Here is a 16,057-nt window from a genome sequence, read left to right as displayed (position 1 = left end):
GGTGGGGCTCACCGCCACAGAAAGGACCCAGGTATCCGAGGAGGGGAGGGGAGGGGGAGAAGTGGAGAGGACCCAGGTGTCCAGGGGAGGGGATGTCACCCAGGTGTCCGGGAAGTCCCCCCAAATCTGGAGCAGGGTGGGGGGAGGGGAAGGAGCTTTACTGAACCCAGGCGTCCGGGTGCCTGAAGTCCCCTGTCCCCTGCTCTGTAGCAGGATCCACCCCGAAGTGATGCTCAGAGACTGGGCAGGGGGTACCCGCCCCAACCCCCTCAGCCCCCCGCTGGAATAAACGGGGAGCCAGACACGGAATGGGAGTCAATTGGGGGGCAAAGGAAGGAGCAGGGGGGGCTGAGGAAACAGCAGGTGGGGGGAACAGAGGGCTCCAGGGGGCAGGGGTGGGGGGAACAGGGGGTACTGGCAGTGATGGGGGGGCAGGGCAGGGGGTACTGGGGTCACCCCTCAATGGAGCCGACACGGCAGTCAGGGGGAAACGTTTTATTCCAATCAGCTCCAGGAATGGGGGGTCCCGGTCCGGCTGGGCCAGCGGTTCTGACCCGAGCCAGGCTGGGGGAGGAGGTTGGCAGCTCCAATCTGGGCGGGGGGGGGCTGTTCCGATCGGGTTGGGGGCAGTTCCAGGCAGGTTGGGGGCACGGGTCTAATCCAGGGGTCGTTCCAGGCGTGGGGCGGCTCCGATCCGGGTTGGGGGCAGTTCCGGGGGCAGTTCCAGGTGGGCGGGGGGGTTCCAGGCGGGCGGGGCGGATCCAGGCGGTCCCAGGCGGGCGGGGCGGGGGGCTCAGACCTTGCAGCCGTGCTGCCCGTACCCCTCGGCGAAGGCCCGCAGCTGGGCGCAGCGGTTCCGGTTGGCCGTGGCCTGACACTGCTTCGGGTCGGGCAGCTCCTCGATCCAGGCGGCCGCGTCCAGCAGGTACCGGGGGCTGGGGGGGCAGAGGGCTCAGCGGGGGCCTGGGCAACCCCCACCCCTCTCTGCCCCCCCGCACTGCCCCCCATGGAGCCCTCTCTGCCCCCCGCCCTCCCGCCCCCTCTGCCTCCGATACGTCCCCCCGCTCCCGCCCCCCGCCCCCGCACTCACCGGCCCTGGGGGTCCCGGGTGTCCCCGTCCTGCCCCATCAGGAGGTAGCGTCTGCCCGGCCCCAGGCGGATCCGGCACGAGCCCCGGACCAGGAACAAGCGGCTCTGCCCAGCCTGCAGCCTCACGTCTCCCGCTGGGGGGGGGGGAGGTTAGATGGGGGGTCGCCCTGCTCCCTTCTTCCCTGGGCACCCCAACGCCTCCCCCCAGCTCATCCCCCCTCCTCCAGCTCACTCCCCCTCCCCCCACAATCCCCTCTCCCCCAACTCACTCCCCCTCCCCACAGCTCATCCCCCCCCCACACTCACTGAACTGCAGGGGCTCCAGGATCTCGGCCTCGTAGGACCGGAAGCCGCTCAGCTCCTCCAGCCGCTGGACCCGAACCTCGTACGCTGGGGGAAGGGGTGGGGGGTCAGCGCGGGGAGGGGTCACACAGCCCCTCCCCCATCCCGTATTGCGCCCTGGGGCTGCTCGGAGGGTTGTGGGGGGCTGTGGGTCAGGGTCTGTGGGGTGAGGGGGAGCTGAGACCAAGTGGGAATTTTTCATTGTATTTTGCACAAACATGGTGTGTGCCTCAGTTTCCCCACATGCTGCATGTTTCACAGGGTGGGGGACGGGGCTTTCCTATGGGCTGGGGGCAGTCAACCCCAGACTTTCCCGGGAGCTTGGCCAAAGGCCGGGGAAGGAGGCCGGGCTGAGCCCGAGGTGGGGGGAAGGGAGGGCCGCTGGGGACTTGGGGGTCGAGCCAGGTCTGTGGGGCTGACCCCACACCGCTGCCGCTCCCTGCACTCGGCGTAAACAGAGGAGTTTCTACGACGAACTAACCCGCATCTTCCCTGCCGGCTGCAGCCTGGGGCCGGTGGGGCAGGGCTATGGGCTGTGGGGGGCCGTGGGGCAGGGCTGTGGGGTGCGAAGTTGGGGCGGGCCATGGGGTGGGGCTGTGGGAGGTCTGTGGGGCTATGGGGGGCCGTGGGGCGGGGCCGGGGGGGCCGTACCATACTGCACCCGGGGGCTATAGCAGGCGAACTCCGTCCGACTGGCCTCCGTCACCTCGTCCTTCAGGTCCGCTTCAGCTGCGGGCAGGCGCCTGCGGGGGAGATGGGTCAGGACGCCTGGGTTCCCTCCCAGCTCGGGGAGGGGAGGGGGGGCTGGTGGGTTAGAGTGGGGGGGGGACTGGGAGCCCAGACTCCTGGGTTCTCTCCCGGCTCGGGGAGGGGAGGGGTGTCCAGTGGGTAGAGCAGGGGGGGCTGGGAGCCAGGACTCCTGGGTTCTCTGCCGGCTCGTGGAGGGGAGTGGGGTCCGGTGGGTAGAGCAGGGGGCTGGGAGCCCGGACGCCTGGGTTCTCTCCCGGGGGGCGGGCGGGCGGGGTCTCACCTTCGGCGCACTGGCAGACCTCTTTGGAGCACAGGGCAGAGACGAACCTGCTCCGGGCCGGGGCCGTGTAGAAGATGCTGCACTGGTGGGCTGGGGGGAGAGGTCGGGGGTGAGGGGCCAGTGGGGGCGGCTGGAACCCCACTGCCCCCCATGTGCCCCCTTCCCCACCCCACTCCCATGTATCCCATGTGACCCCTCCTGCCCCCCACCCCCTGCCCCCCACACTACCCCCCCATCCTGCCCCCCCACTCCTCCCCCTGCCCCCCCACCTCCCCACCTGGCTCGTAGAAGTCGTAGAGGCTGGCGCTGGCCGGCTGGAGCAGGCCCACGGGCACCGTCTGGGCTGCCCGGAACCCCACACAGTCCCTCTCCTGGGGGACCTGGGGAGCGGGACGGGGGTCAGACACGGGAGAGACCCCCCCACTGCAACCGCAGCACCCCAGGGGGCCCCTCCCTCCTGTCCCCCATCACCGCTCAGCCCCCCAACTCCCCCACTGCAACCGCAGCACCCCAGAGGGCCCCTTCCTCCTGTCCCCCATCACCGCTCAGCCCCCCAACTCCCCCACTGCAACCGCAGCACCCCGGGGGGTCTCCCTCCTGTCCCCCATCACCGCTCAGCCCCCCAACTCCCCCCAGTGCAACCGCAGCACCCCGGGGGGCCCCTCCCTCCTGTCCCCATCACCACTCAGCTCCCCAACCCCCCATACCCCTCCCTGCCCCCTCTCACCGTCTCAAAGTAGAGCAGGAGTCTCTGGCCCTGGACTTCGTAGTGGCTGATGTAACGATCGGCCAGGTCCTTCAGCTGCGGGGGGATGAGGGGGTTACAAAATGCCTGACACGGCCCCCCAGACATCCCCCAGCTCTGCCCCCACACAGACACCCAGCCCATCCCCCCCAGACACAGCCACCTACGGCCCCTCCCCCCACACAGCCACTCACAGCCCTCTCTCCCCCACCCCAACTGAGACACGGCCCCCTCTAGGGAGAGGGCAGGGTGCCCCCTACGGGGGGGCGATGGCACATGAGTGTCTGAAGGTGGCATCAGGCAGGCGAGAGGAGGGAGGGGGGCAAGGTGGGGGGATGGACGGGGGAGTGGGGGGATCGGGGGCCCCGACCTTGTCGAGGTCGTCCATGTGGGGCTGGAAGCCGCTCAGCAGGGTGATGTCGGCAATAGCCATGCCGGAGAGACGGGAGCCCGGCTGCCTCCTGCGGGGAGGGGGACACCGTAAGCATGGGGGGGACACCAGGAAGTCCCGCCCCAAACGGAAAGGAGGTTAAGGCAGAAAGTCCCGCCCCGACATGGATACATCAGTCCCGCCCCCATAAGAGTTAAGGTATGACAGAAAGCCCTGCCCCCCAGCACATGGACAACAGGAAGTCCCACCCCTGTTAGAATAAGGCTAAGACAGGAAGTCCCACCCCCCCACAGCACGTGGACAACAGGAAGTCCCACCCCTGTTAGACTAAGGCTAAGACAGGAAGTCCCGCCCCTCATAGCACAGGGACAACAGGAAGTCCCGCCCCCCAGCAGAAGTGGCGCGGCCCTGGCGTCCCGACTCACCAGATGCAGACGGAATAGGCCACGTCCTTGTCGCGCCTGCTGGGGTCGGCTGCCTCCCTGCGGCGCCGGCGCCGGGCGTCGAACCAGTGGATGGGGTGAAGCGGGGCCTCGGCCGCGGGGGCCTCCCCCTCATAGTCGTAGTCATAGTCATCCTCCTCGTCCACTGCGGGGCGCAAACCGCAGCATCAGCCCAGGAACTGGGGGGCCGGCCCTTTAACACGCGTGGCCACGGAGGAGGCGGGGCCTCGCTGCCGCGCTGGAAGCTCCGCCCCTCCACGCCAAAGGGGAAATGAGAAGGCCTAACGAGCGGGCCCTGGCTGGGGGGGGCGGAGCCTCGGGCGCCCCGTGAACCCGTCCCGCGCCGGCGGGGACTCACCCTCGAAGCGCACGTCCCCGCTGACCGTCACCTCCAGCCCCAGGCTCTGGCAGGAGCCATTGTGCAGCTCCAGCACATTGTACAGCTTCAGCACCTGGGCAAAGGCAGGCAGCCGGCCAGGAGAACCCAGGAGTCCGGGCTTCCATCCCCTCCCCCAACCCCCTCTAACCACCCGCCCCCACTCCCCTCTCAGAGCCAGGGAGAGAACCCAGGAGTCCGGGCTTCCAGCCCCTCCCCCAACCCGCTCTAACCACCCGCCCCCACTCCCCTCCCAGAGCCGGGGAGAGAACCCAGGAGTCCGGGCTTCCAGCCCCTCCCCCAACCCACTCTAACCACCCGCCCCCACTCCCCTCTCAGAGCCGGGGAGAGAACCCAGGAGTCCTGGCTCCCAGTCCCCCTGCTCTAATCCACCAGACCCCACTCCCCTCCCTGAGCCAGGTAGAGAACCCAGGCATCCTGACCCCGCCCCCAGGCCTGTGTTACTCACAGTCAGGGTCCCCTTTCCTTTCCCTTCCACCTTCACTTGGAGGCTGTCGCCCAAGGAGAACTGGGGGGAAGAAGTGGCGGGGGGGGTCAAATCAAATGGTAAAACCAGGGGCAACACTGGGGGGTTGTTAAACCACCTCTCAGCCCATGGGCTGGGAGAAATTGGGGGACATGGAATGGGGCGGGGACTGGCTGGCTCAGGGGGGTGGGGAATGGGGCTCGGGGCCTGTCCCCTCAAGGGGGTGCCAGCTCCCATCCGGCCCCAGCGCAGGGACTGGCTGGCTCGGGACGGGGGGCATCTGGGTTCATTCACCTGCAGTTCTTCCTGGATGTGGTTCTGGGATGGGTCCAGGGTGACTTTCTTGGTGCCCGATTTGCCTGGGCTGGAGAAAGTTAAATCCAGCGTGTTCCCTTCCGGGGTGTAGGTGTTGATCCAGTACTGGGAGAGGGCATCCAGTGCCACCACCGTGTCCTGCAAACAGCCGGCCATGGGACCCAGGAGTCCTGGCTCCCAGCCCCCCTGCTCTAACCCACCAGCCCCCACTCCCCTCCCAGAGCTGGGGAGAGAACCCAGGCGTCCTGGCTCCCAGACCCACCCACCCCCTGCTTTAACCCACCAGACCCCACTCCCCTCCCAGAGCTGGGGAGAGAACCCAGGCGTCCTGGCTCCCAGACCCACTCACCCCCTGCTCTAACCCACCAGACCCCACTCCCCTCCCAGAGCCAAGGAGAGAACCCAGGCGTCCTGGCTCCCAGACCCACCCACCCCCCGCTCTAACCCACCAGACCCCACTCCCCTCCCAGAGCTGGGAGAGAACCCAGGAGTCCTGGCCGGGACCTGTGTGGATTTGAAGCCGCCACCATAGTTCCTCTGCTCCATCAGCCACCGGGCGACCTTCTTGGCACTCGAGAGGTCGTTGCGCAGCACGAAATGCAGCAGCCCGTAGGCCGTGGCCTCCACTGAGGTGGCCGAAGCGGTGGTGGCCGCACCCTGCTCCACTGCCCAGAACATCGTGGTCCCCTCTGGGGGGGGGGGGAGAGACCCAGCTTGAATTCACCATCCTTGGGGGCTGCAGTACCGCCCGCCGCCGCTGGGGGGAGCCGAGGGGGGGCTGCAGTACCGCCCGCCGCCGCTGGGGGGAGCCGGGGGGGGCTGCAGTACCGCCCGCCGCCGCTGGGGGGAGCCGGGGGGGGCTGCAGTACCGCCCGCCGCTGCTGGGGGGGATGGTGTCGCTGTGACACATTCTGGAGGCGCAGAGGAAGGGTTTCTATGGGGCTCACTCAGATCCCCCCAAGGGCAGAGTAAAGGGGCTTCTTCCAGTTTGGAGGTCAGGAGGGGGCAGAGGCTGCAGCGGGGGGGCTGGGGGGGCAGAGGCTGCAGCGGGGAACTGGGGGGGCAGTGGCTGCAGCGGGGGGCTGGGGGGGCAGAGGCTGCAGCCAGCAGGACCCACCCGTGTCCTGCAGGGCGAGCGCCCGGAGCCGGCTGTCCGCAGCCCCGATGGCCGCCTCGTCGTCGGAGGCCAGGGACAGGGCGTAGGCCGTGATGGCGGCCGGGTAGGGGGCCAGCCCCTGGTGCGGCCCAGCCGACAGGTACCGCGTGGCCCGGGACAGGCTGCTTTTCTGCGGGGGCGGGGGAAGATCAACAATCAGACAGACCCCCCCAGCCCCCTGAGTCCCCCCCACTTCCCCATCTCCCTCGTAACCCCCCAGCCTGCCCCCCATCTCCACCCACGTGCTCCCCGTCTCCCCCCCAGCCTCCCCCGTACCACGCGTTCCCGCTGCTCCTCCTTCTCTGCCTTCAGCTCCGGGTCGGCTTCTTGCCCCTCGTACAACCCCAGCGCCTGCTTCAGGGCCACCACCACGAACGCCGTGAGCGAGACGCCCCCCTGGTGCCCCCCGACGCCACCCTGGGGGTGAGAGAACGGGGATGAGCGTGCGAGGTGCACGTGCGAGGGACGCCCTGCGGGCACCAGTGGATGTTGGTAGCGGTGAGTTCCACAGGTATATGGCCTGGGGTCTTAGTGACATCCCCTCTCCCCCCACCACCCTGGGCCCTGGGGACTGGGAGGGGGGTGCCCTTTGGGGCCCAGGGCATGCGTACAAATCCGCACGTGCACGGCGTGAGGGGGCGACGGGCTTGGAGTGTGTGCAGGCAGCGTGGGCACAAAGTGTGAGTGTGCAAATCTGAGCCCATGCGCACTGCGCGGCGGGGGGAGCCAAGGGGCACGTCTGGGCGTGCACGGTCGGAGGGGAGCACTCAGGCAGAGCGTGCGAGTCCCAAGGGGCGGGGGGAGCCGAGGGGCACGTCTAGGCGTGCACGGTCGGAGGGGAGCGCGCAGAGCGGAGCGTGCGAGTCCCAAGCGGCCGTGGGGCAAGGCTTTGTGGGTGAGCCGGCAGAGCTCAGGGTGTGAGCGCGAGTCTGAGGAAGGCAGAGCCTGGGGTGCCGCGGTGAGTGTGCGGCCTGCTGGGTTAGCGTGCAAATGGGAGTGCAAATACTTGTGCAAATCGTGGGCTGTGTGTTGGTATGACTCCAGCAGGGCCCCGAGCCCAGGGTCTAGCCCGTGTGTGCCACGAGAGCACTCTGGACGTTGCACACCAGGTCGGCGAGTGTGCATGGGTGGGATTGCAACATGACAGGGAGTGTGCGACGTTCTGAGCGTACGATCGCCTCTCATTGGCGGGGGCAGGACCAGGACGGGTTCCTGAACTCCCCGACCGAGCAGCCCCAGGCCCGGACGGCAGAGACGGCTTCGGAAGAGATGGGGCCGGACCCGGGTGCGACAAGCAGCCCCCTTGGGAGGGAGGAGGGGCTGCGAGCTGGGGCTTGTGACGTCAGCAAACGAGGCTCGTCTCTGGCCGTGGCTTTGATCCAAAGATCAAAAAAAGGGGGATTCGTATTTGGGGAGACACTGGAGGGAACTAGGGCGATTGGCTCTGGGGAGGTTGGGGCGACCTGGCTCTGAACGGTTTCAGGGATAAATTACCCCGGGCTAATGGCCGGGATGTTTGGGAGGAGGAGACTTGAGCCTGTTGTTTTCTCAGGCCAGAAGGCTGCAGGAAATGTATAAAGACCCCGGGACATGATCCTCCTTCATCGCTGATCTGCTTTGGGGTTCACGAGGGGGAAACCCTGAGCCACAAGGATGGAGACCCCCAGTCACTGACGAGTCACCGCCAACACGGACATTGGACTGTACCCTGTGGACCGTTTCTAAAAGGACTTTGGCCACTACAAGCTCAGCTCTGCTCGGTATCTGACCTCAGGAACTGAGCTCGGGTCTGTCTGGATGTCCATCTTTTACCCAACACTGCCTCTCTTTCCTTTTTTAATAAATTTTAGCTTAGTTAAGAATTGGCGAGAAGCAGGTGTTCTGGGTAAGATCTGAGTTCTCATTGGACCTGGGTGTGTGGCTGATCCTTTGCGGTGGGAAGGACCTTTTCCGTTCGGTGACGAGATAAGATTTTCAGTAACCATCATCACACCTGACGTGCGTGTCTGGACGGCGGGCGGAGGCCGGGCACTGTAAGGGCACTGCGTTGTTTGGACGTCTGGGCACCCAGGGAGGTGGGACAGAGGCTGCTTTGGCCTGGCTGGGTAAATCTCGGCAGCGGAATATCCGCCAGCGCTGGGGGGTCGCCTGCCCCGGGCTGTTTGCAGTTCGCCCGGATTGAGTGACCTCAGCTGGCTCCCACGGGCAGCCCCGTCCCAGGGCAACATGACAGGCCCCTGCGCACTGGGGCACCGGTGTGACTCAGTGGCAAGTCTGCGAGGGCAGTTGTGCAATACACCGGCTCGTGTGCAAGGGGCATAGTGCATGCAGTAGCATGGGTGAATGTGCACATCTCAGTGAGTGTGTGAAGGCAGTTGTGCAACATAGGTAGGTGAGCATGTAACAAGTGTGAGCATGTGGTGTGGAGCGACTATGCAAGTGTGCAAGGCAGCAGGGTGTGAGGAGGATGGTGCAGATGAAAGTGAGCATGCAAAATTGGGGATCAGGTGTGCAAGGCCCAGGGTGTGAATGTGAGTGTGAGGCAGTGATGTGTGCGAACGTGCAAATGTGTTTGTGCAAGGCAACTGTGTGAGGGCAGTGTGCAGGCAGCAGTGAGCGTGCGAGGGCGTCGGGGGGCACGTGCAACGTCACCTGCATGTCCCGATGGATGACGGGCTGCGGGTCGCGGAAGGAGCCGTCGGTCTGTTGGTTTCCCAGCAGCCACGTGACCGACTCTCGGATCCCGGCATTGTCCACGGCCTGGTACTGCCGGCTGAGCACCAGGACCTTCACCACGAACGCCGTCAGCCTGGGGGGCCGGGGTCAGGGGGGGCTGACTCACAGACCCCTGGGAGAGGATCCCCCCCTCGATGTCTCCTGGCCTTTCCCCAGGGATCGGATCCCCCCACAGAACCCCCAGCTCTTGACGCCCCCCCCACATCCCCCTCACAGAGATCCCGGGCATGGACCCCCCACCCCCCGACCCTCCCCAGGACCCCCCAGCCCCGGCTCACCAGCTGCTGCTGGGCCGGTGCAGCCAGGCGCCGTAGGACCCGTCTGTCTTGCGGAAGGTCAGGATCCGCTCGTAGCCTGGCAGGGGAGGGGATGCGACAGGGGGTCACGTTGGCGGGTTCGACCCCCACCCTTCGTGCCCACAGCCCCCCACGCGCTCCGTGCTGGGCTCGTGCCTGGGGAGTGCGGGGGAGGGAGGGAAAAGCGTCCGCAGGTCTGTGCGCTGGGCATGGGGGGGGGCCTGTGCAGGGGGCCGCCCACGTGTGTGCAAGGGCTGGGGCCGGCCGCGGGGCACCCATGTTGCCAGGGGACCAGCATGCAAGCTGGGGTCCGGTGCCCCATGCCCTCAGCTGGGGCTTGTGTATAGCCCCCCAGCCCAGCCCCTCAGCCCTCACCCTCACCTGCCCCTGGTGCCCAGGCCCCCCCGACCGCGCCCACCCCAGTACCCAGCCCCCTCGCCTCCGCCCTCGCCCGCCTGGTGCCCAGGTCGCTCACCCACGCGCAGGTTGTCCAGCCCCTCCTGCTTGCGCTCGGGTTTGAGCTGGGCCCACTGCTCCGTCTCGTCCAGGTACCGCATGGCATAGAGCCCGGGCGCCATGTAGATCATCGTCTGCTCCGCGCAGCCCCGCGGCACCCGCAGCAGCCCCACCAGCCCGGTGGGCGAGAGCGAGTTGTCCAGCGTGTCCACGGGCACGTCAGCTGCCCCACGGCGGGGGGAGAGCGAGACAGCATCAGCGACCCTCAGACACCGCGCCGGGGAGAGCGAGATAGAGCCCCACAGACCCACAGACCCCACACCAGGGAGAATGAGATAGAGCCCCAGCGACCCACAGACACCGCGCCGGGGAGAGCAAGACAGCGTCATCGACCCTCAGACCCCGCGCCGGGGAGAGCGAGATAGAGCCCCAGCGACCCACAGACACTGCACCAGGGCCGGGGAGAGGTGGTGTTGGGGTGGGTCTATGGGGAGGGGGAATGTGGTGGGGTGGGTCTATGGGGAGGGGGCATCCAGGGGAATGGGGGAGGGGCATCAGGGCAGTGACAAAGTGGTGATGTTCTCAACGTTTTCTCTGAACACTGTGTATTTGCCTGTTTCCCCTCTGAGTTACTCAGGTGCCGAGTCGGTGGCTGTCACGCTATTGACTTGAACTGGGACCGTGTAGAACATTGGTGCAACCAAGCTCCCGTCGTGGCCCCAGCTCTCGTGCAAAGGGGGTCGGATGCGGTGTCTCGGGGGGGTGAGGGTGGCTGGTCGGGATTATGCCGTCTGGGTGCAGGTGTCACTTTGTATTTAAAGATGCCGGTGTTGGCTCTGGCCTGTCTGCAGTTCACACGGGTGCTCTGCTCCTGGGGGACCCCCCCAGACAAGTGGGGGTCAGCTCTGCCCAGCCTGCTGGTGGCCCATGACGGACCATGAGCGACACACCTGACCCACTGCGGGACGGCGGACACGCCGGGGGACTCAGCCCGGCAGGCGGGGAGAGGCCTAAGGGCCGGACGCTGGGGCCTCCAAGCCAGGTGCCGGGCAGCTGGTGTTGGGGACAAAGGAAGCAGAGGCCACGTGACAAGACACTCTCAAGGGCCCCGGAGACCCTCCGCTTGGTCTCCAGTCCTGCGCCTGGCCTCGGAGGGACTTGGCTACACGCGGAAGCGCTGACCCAAGGGCTGAAGGACCTGGGGATGTTCTCCAGAGCCGGGATTTGACCCTGCAGCTTCGTCCGTCCCTGCCCCATGCCTGAACCTCGGACTTGGCCGTTGCTGGAGGTCATGGACTCCATGTGACCGACTCCAGCTCGCGTCTCTTTTCCGATCTTCTCTCGTCGATTTGCGAGGCTGAAGGGTCGGCAGCCGCGAGATTTGGGGGTAAGAGCTGATCTGTTCGTTGACCTGGGTCTGGGGCTCGGGCCTTTGGGATCGAGGGACCCTTTCCCTTCACTGGGGAGCTGGTTTCCACAGCCAGTCGTCCCCCCAGGCAGCGCTGCCGGTGGGGACACCTGGGAACCGGGGTGTCCGAGGGGATGGCTTGGCTGACGTCTGGTTGCCCAGTGGGGTGAGACCCACGTCCCCTCTGTGGGGCCGGTTGGAGCCGACGCGGCGCGGTTTGGCCTCCGTTGACTCTCGGCTGGCTCCCACCGGAGGCCGCGGCGTCACCGGGTCGCAGCGACCCCTAGGGACCGGCCGAGGCGGTCGCCTGACCCCCGGGCAAGGAGCAGCCCAGGGGGCCGGCTGGCCCGGGATGGGGACAAAGGCCGGGGGGGGGGGGGGGCTGGGCAGCTGGGAGTGAGTCAGTCTCCGGTTTTGGGTCTCGAGGGGGGGCCCAGGGCCTGGGCGGCGGGGGGGGTGATGGGGGAGGGGCAGCGGGGGCATGGGAAAGGTGGGGGAGGGGCAGCGGGGGGGTCTCTCACCCGTGACGCGGACGCTCATCTTGGAGTCCTGGCCGGGGATGGCGTCGGGGGGCAGCTCCCCCGGGACCTCCAGCACCCGGCTGCGCCTCTCTGTGTGGGGACGGGGGGTCAGACAGGATCCGGGCAGCCCCCAAACCCCACCCCAGGGGCAGCCCCCCCACAGAGAGCCCCTCCATTGGCACCCTATGGAGCCCCTCAGAGACTCCCCCTGCCCCCCACCCCCTGGGGGTCGCCCACCTTCAGGATACAGCGAGTAGCTCATCTCCTCCAGGTGGGCAGCACCTTCTCTCTGGGGGGCAAGATGGGGGGTCAGAACTGATACCCCAGGGGGGGCAGAGGTGGCAGGGGAGGGGCAGGTGGGGGAGGGGAGGGGACGGTGGGGGAGGGGCAGAACAGGTTGGGGATGGGAGGAGTAGGCAGGGGAGGGGCAGAGGGGGCAGGATCAGGCAGGGGAGGGGGCAGGAGCAGGCGGGGGAGGGGCAGGAGTGGACAAGGGGGGCAGGCGGGGAGGGGCCGGGGCAGCGGAGCAGGCGGGGGAGGGGCAGGCGGGGGGGCGGGGCAGGCGGCTGTTCCGTGGGGCTCGGACCCCCTCTCACCTCCACCCGCAGGCTCCGGGTGACGCTGTCCCCGAGCCCCCAGCTGCCCTGCGCCGTGACGGTGACGGGGATGTCGGCGGCGCCCATGGGCACCACGGCAAAGGGCACGGCCAGCGCCCCCTTGGCCGGGACCTGCAGGGCCTGTCGCCGCACCCGGTCCCCCGTCGCCGGGGAGCAGATGCCCTCGGAGCGCTCCATGTGCACCGAGACCTGGGGAGAGAGAGACTGAGACCCCCGCACGGGCCTGGGGGGCCGGAGAGAGGGGCACGGGGCTGGGGGGCACCAGCAGGGCTGGGGCAGGGGGCTGTGGGTTAGGGCTAAGGGGCACTAGGGGGCAGGGGGCTGCGGGTTGGGAGTGAGGGGCACCGGCAGGGCTGGGGGGGGCAGGGCTGGGCTGGCAGGGGCTGTGGGTCGGGAGTGAGGGGCACCGGCGGGGCAGGGGGGCAGGGCCAGGCCCGGCAGGGGGCTGCGGGTCGGTAGTGAGGGGCACCGGCAGGGCTGGGGGGGGCAGGGCTGGGCTGGCAGGGGCTGCGGGTCGGGAGTGAGGGGCACCGGCAGGGCTGGGGGGGGCAGGGCCAGGGCTGGCAGGGGCTGCGGGTCGGGAGTGAGGGGCACCGGCAGGGCAGGGGGGCAGGGCCAGGCCCGGCAGGGGGCTGCGGGTCGGGAGTGAGGGGCACCGGCAGGGCTGGGGGCAGGCGATGAGGGGGCGCGGCCGAGCGGGGGCCCCTCACGTTGACGGGCCGATCCCGGTAGTTGTACAGCACCGGGCGCAGCTCCAGCTGCTCGAAACGCTTCACCGCGTAGGGCAGCCGGAGCGAGACGTGGAAATCCTGGAAGACGCGGACGCTGAGCGGGTCGGACACGCAGATCCCTGGGGCGGGGGAGGAGCTGGGTGAGCCGGGGGGCCGGGGGGCAGACGGACGGGGGGCGGGCGGACGGGGGGACGGACTCACCGGTGGTCGGCGACATGCTGACAGCCTGGATCTCCCAGGTGGTGATTGAATCCGGCACCAGGTGGGTTTGCCTGTGGGAGATGGGCGGGGGGGGGTCAGTGGGGTGGGGGCGGGCTGCACGTGGAGGCTGGGGGCTGGGTAGGGAGGGTGGCCCCAGGGGAGGTGCTTGGAGGGATATGGGAGGATGCCCGGGAAGACGGGGAGCCCTGGGGTGGGGGGAGGGGTATCCCAGGAGAAGTGGGGGGGAGGGGCACTGCAGGAGACGGGGGGGAGGGGCTCCCCGGGGTCCCTGACCGGCTGCTCCTGTCCACGGTGATGGTTTTCCACAGCCAGCTCTCGGGGAAGACGCTCCGGGTCTGCACAGAATCTTCATCGAAGAAATCGTCCTCTTCCACGTCGGGGTTCACTGCACGGGGCACAGCGGGGCGGGGTCAGGGACGGGGGGGACCCCAGACCCAGGCTCCCACCCCCTGCTCCAACCACCTGCCCCCACGCCCCTCCCAGAGCCTGGGAGAGAACCCAGGAGTCCTGGCTCCCAGCCCCCCCTGCTCTAACCCACCAGTCCCCACTTCCCTCCCAGAGCCCGGGAGAGAACCCAGGAGTCCTGGCTCCCAGCCCCCCCTGCTCTAACCCACCAGCTCCCGCTCCCCTCCCAGAGCCCGGGAGAGAACCCAGGGGTCCTGGCTCCCAGCCCCCCCTTCTCTAACCCACCAGCTCCCGCTCCCCTCCCAGAGCCGGGGAGAGAACCCAGGAGTCCTGGCTCCCAGCCCCCGCCCAAGCCCAGGGCAGGACCCGGTGTCGGGGCTCACCCCGGGCCAGCCCGCCGGAGCCCCAGTTCCGGGCCTTGCGGCGCAGCTGGGTAGCGAATTGGCAGCAGTCGAGGAAGGGGGGCCGGCAGCGGGGGGCCTCGGCGCCCTGGATCCGCGTCGCTCGCTGCTCGCATGTCCGGCGCATCGGCACCCGCGTCATCCCGTCCCGGCAGCACCGCAGAGCCACCGGGTCGGCCTGGTACTGCGAGGCTGGGGGCAGACAGGGCGCGGGGGGCAGCGCGTCAGACGGGCGCGGGGGGAGGCCGGGCACCACGGTCCTTGCCCGGGGTCCCAGGCTGGCCATGGGGCAGAGCGGGAGCCTGCCGTGGGGAGCAGGGGGCTGGAGCCCACAGGGTCTGTCTCGGAGGCGGTGGGGACAGACAGCCAGCCCTGGGCGAAGAGGGGCACCCTTGGGAGGCTGGAACAGCAAAGGGGTCCTCCAAGGGGCAGCCCCACGGCCGGGACGGCCCAGCACCGACCTGGTGGATCCATGACACAGGGTGGGTGCAGGGGTTGGGTGGGTGCAGGGGTAGGTGGAGGGATGGGGGGCTGGGTGGGTGCAGGGGTGGGTAGATCCTGCCCCCTCCCCCTCGGACAGAGCCCCCCCCCACCCCCCAAACTCACCCTTCTTCTGGGCCTGCACCTGGAAGTCCAGCGAGCGCTTCCTGCGGGGGGCGTCCTGGCCGCAGCCACGCCCTGGAGGTCCAAAGACCGTGGGGGGGGGGTAAGACTGGGGCGGGTCACAGCCCCTGAGCCCCCTCCTGGCCCCCAAGTGACCCCCGCCCATCAGCCCCCTCTCCCCCACCCCTCCCCGGGTCCTCCCTCCTGTCCCCCGTCTCACCACTCCGCAGCGAGCTCTGCAGATCCCCCACGCTTAGGGCCAGGCCGGCGTCTCCGAAGACCCCCAGGGCGTTGGCCCCACTGCCCGGCGAGCAGCCCAGGTCGTAGCTGTCCATGGCCGCGAACACCTGGGGGGCGGGGGACAGAAGCCGGGAGATGGGGGGCGGGGGACAGAAGGGGAGATTCATTGTCCCACCAGGGCCCAGGAGGAACCCGTGGCCGGTGTCCATCGCCCTTGGCCACGCCCGTCATGGCCCCATTCTCTGGCCATTGACCGTTCGGGGTCACAGGTCACCAGCGGGGTTGTGGGTCAAACCCAAGTCCTGGGGGTGAGGCCAGGGCCAAGGGCCCTTTGAATGGAGGAGGGCGTGATTGGCCAGTCATGGGCATAGGGCCAGTTGGGAGGTCAGAGGTCAAACCCAAGAGCCGATGACCATCCACGCCTAATGGGTTGACCGTTCAAAGGTTGTAGGTCAAGGCAGAGAGGTCGTGGGTCAAGCCCAAGGAGGCTAATGGCCTGGAGATTGGCTCTCCATGGGTTGGCCATGGAAGGTCCCAACTCCAGGCTGGGGGTCGTAGGCCAAGCCCCAGGCTGGGGGGTGACTTTAGGGGGCGATGGCCGATCTGGTGGTGGCTCGGCTCCACAGGGAGGTCAGGGGTCAGGGCGGGGGGGCTCAGCTGTACCTTGGCGGGCGTGAGGCGGTGCCGGCGGTTGACGATGTAGACGGCCGAGTCGACGGCCACCAGGGAGACGGAGGCGCGGGAGTCGGTGACCACCGTGAACTTGAGCATCTCGTGGGGGCGCAGCTCCCAGCTGCCCGACTCCAGCTGCAGCTCCAGCTGGGGGGGCACGGGTCAGGGGGGACCCACATCCCACCCCACACACCCCACCCTGCTCCGTGCCCCACCTTACCCAACCCACAAACCCCATTGCACTCCACAGAACTCCTGCACCAAACCCTACCCCACACGTTGCCCCACAACATACCCTGCCTCAACCCCCCCACTCCACTCACTGCCCCATACCACCTGCCTCCCCGCTCCCCACGCCGCTCCCCCCTTCACCCA

General features: G+C 68.5%; 1 protein-coding gene across 1 annotated transcript in view; it reads right to left on the bottom strand.

Annotated features, from left to right (window-relative positions):
- Positions 1–16,057, bottom strand: part of LOC141998109 (complement C4-like) — a 34,839-nt gene that overhangs the window by 9,948 nt on the left and 8,834 nt on the right. Inside the window, 28 exon segments of the mRNA XM_074970741.1 lie at positions 822–935; positions 1,091–1,223; positions 1,396–1,479; positions 2,083–2,208; positions 2,462–2,551; positions 2,739–2,841; positions 3,189–3,263; positions 3,577–3,667; positions 4,023–4,185; positions 4,399–4,492; positions 4,886–4,945; positions 5,198–5,356; positions 5,723–5,907; positions 6,336–6,504; positions 6,651–6,791; positions 9,027–9,183; positions 9,389–9,464; positions 9,882–10,085; positions 11,792–11,881; positions 12,029–12,080; positions 12,388–12,597; positions 13,119–13,258; positions 13,341–13,411; positions 13,635–13,746; positions 14,150–14,359; positions 14,774–14,845; positions 14,991–15,117; positions 15,674–15,829. Of these exon segments, the coding sequence (XP_074826842.1) occupies positions 822–935; positions 1,091–1,223; positions 1,396–1,479; positions 2,083–2,208; positions 2,462–2,551; positions 2,739–2,841; positions 3,189–3,263; positions 3,577–3,667; positions 4,023–4,185; positions 4,399–4,492; positions 4,886–4,945; positions 5,198–5,356; positions 5,723–5,907; positions 6,336–6,504; positions 6,651–6,791; positions 9,027–9,183; positions 9,389–9,464; positions 9,882–10,085; positions 11,792–11,881; positions 12,029–12,080; positions 12,388–12,597; positions 13,119–13,258; positions 13,341–13,411; positions 13,635–13,746; positions 14,150–14,359; positions 14,774–14,845; positions 14,991–15,117; positions 15,674–15,829 (3,464 nt within the window).

Source organism: Natator depressus, chromosome 14 (assembly GCF_965152275.1).
Source record: "Natator depressus isolate rNatDep1 chromosome 14, rNatDep2.hap1, whole genome shotgun sequence".
In the NCBI taxonomy this organism is placed as follows: domain Eukaryota; kingdom Metazoa; phylum Chordata; order Testudines; family Cheloniidae; genus Natator; species Natator depressus.
Note: the sequence above shows the minus strand (reverse complement) of the source record. Positions and strands in the feature narration are given on the sequence as shown.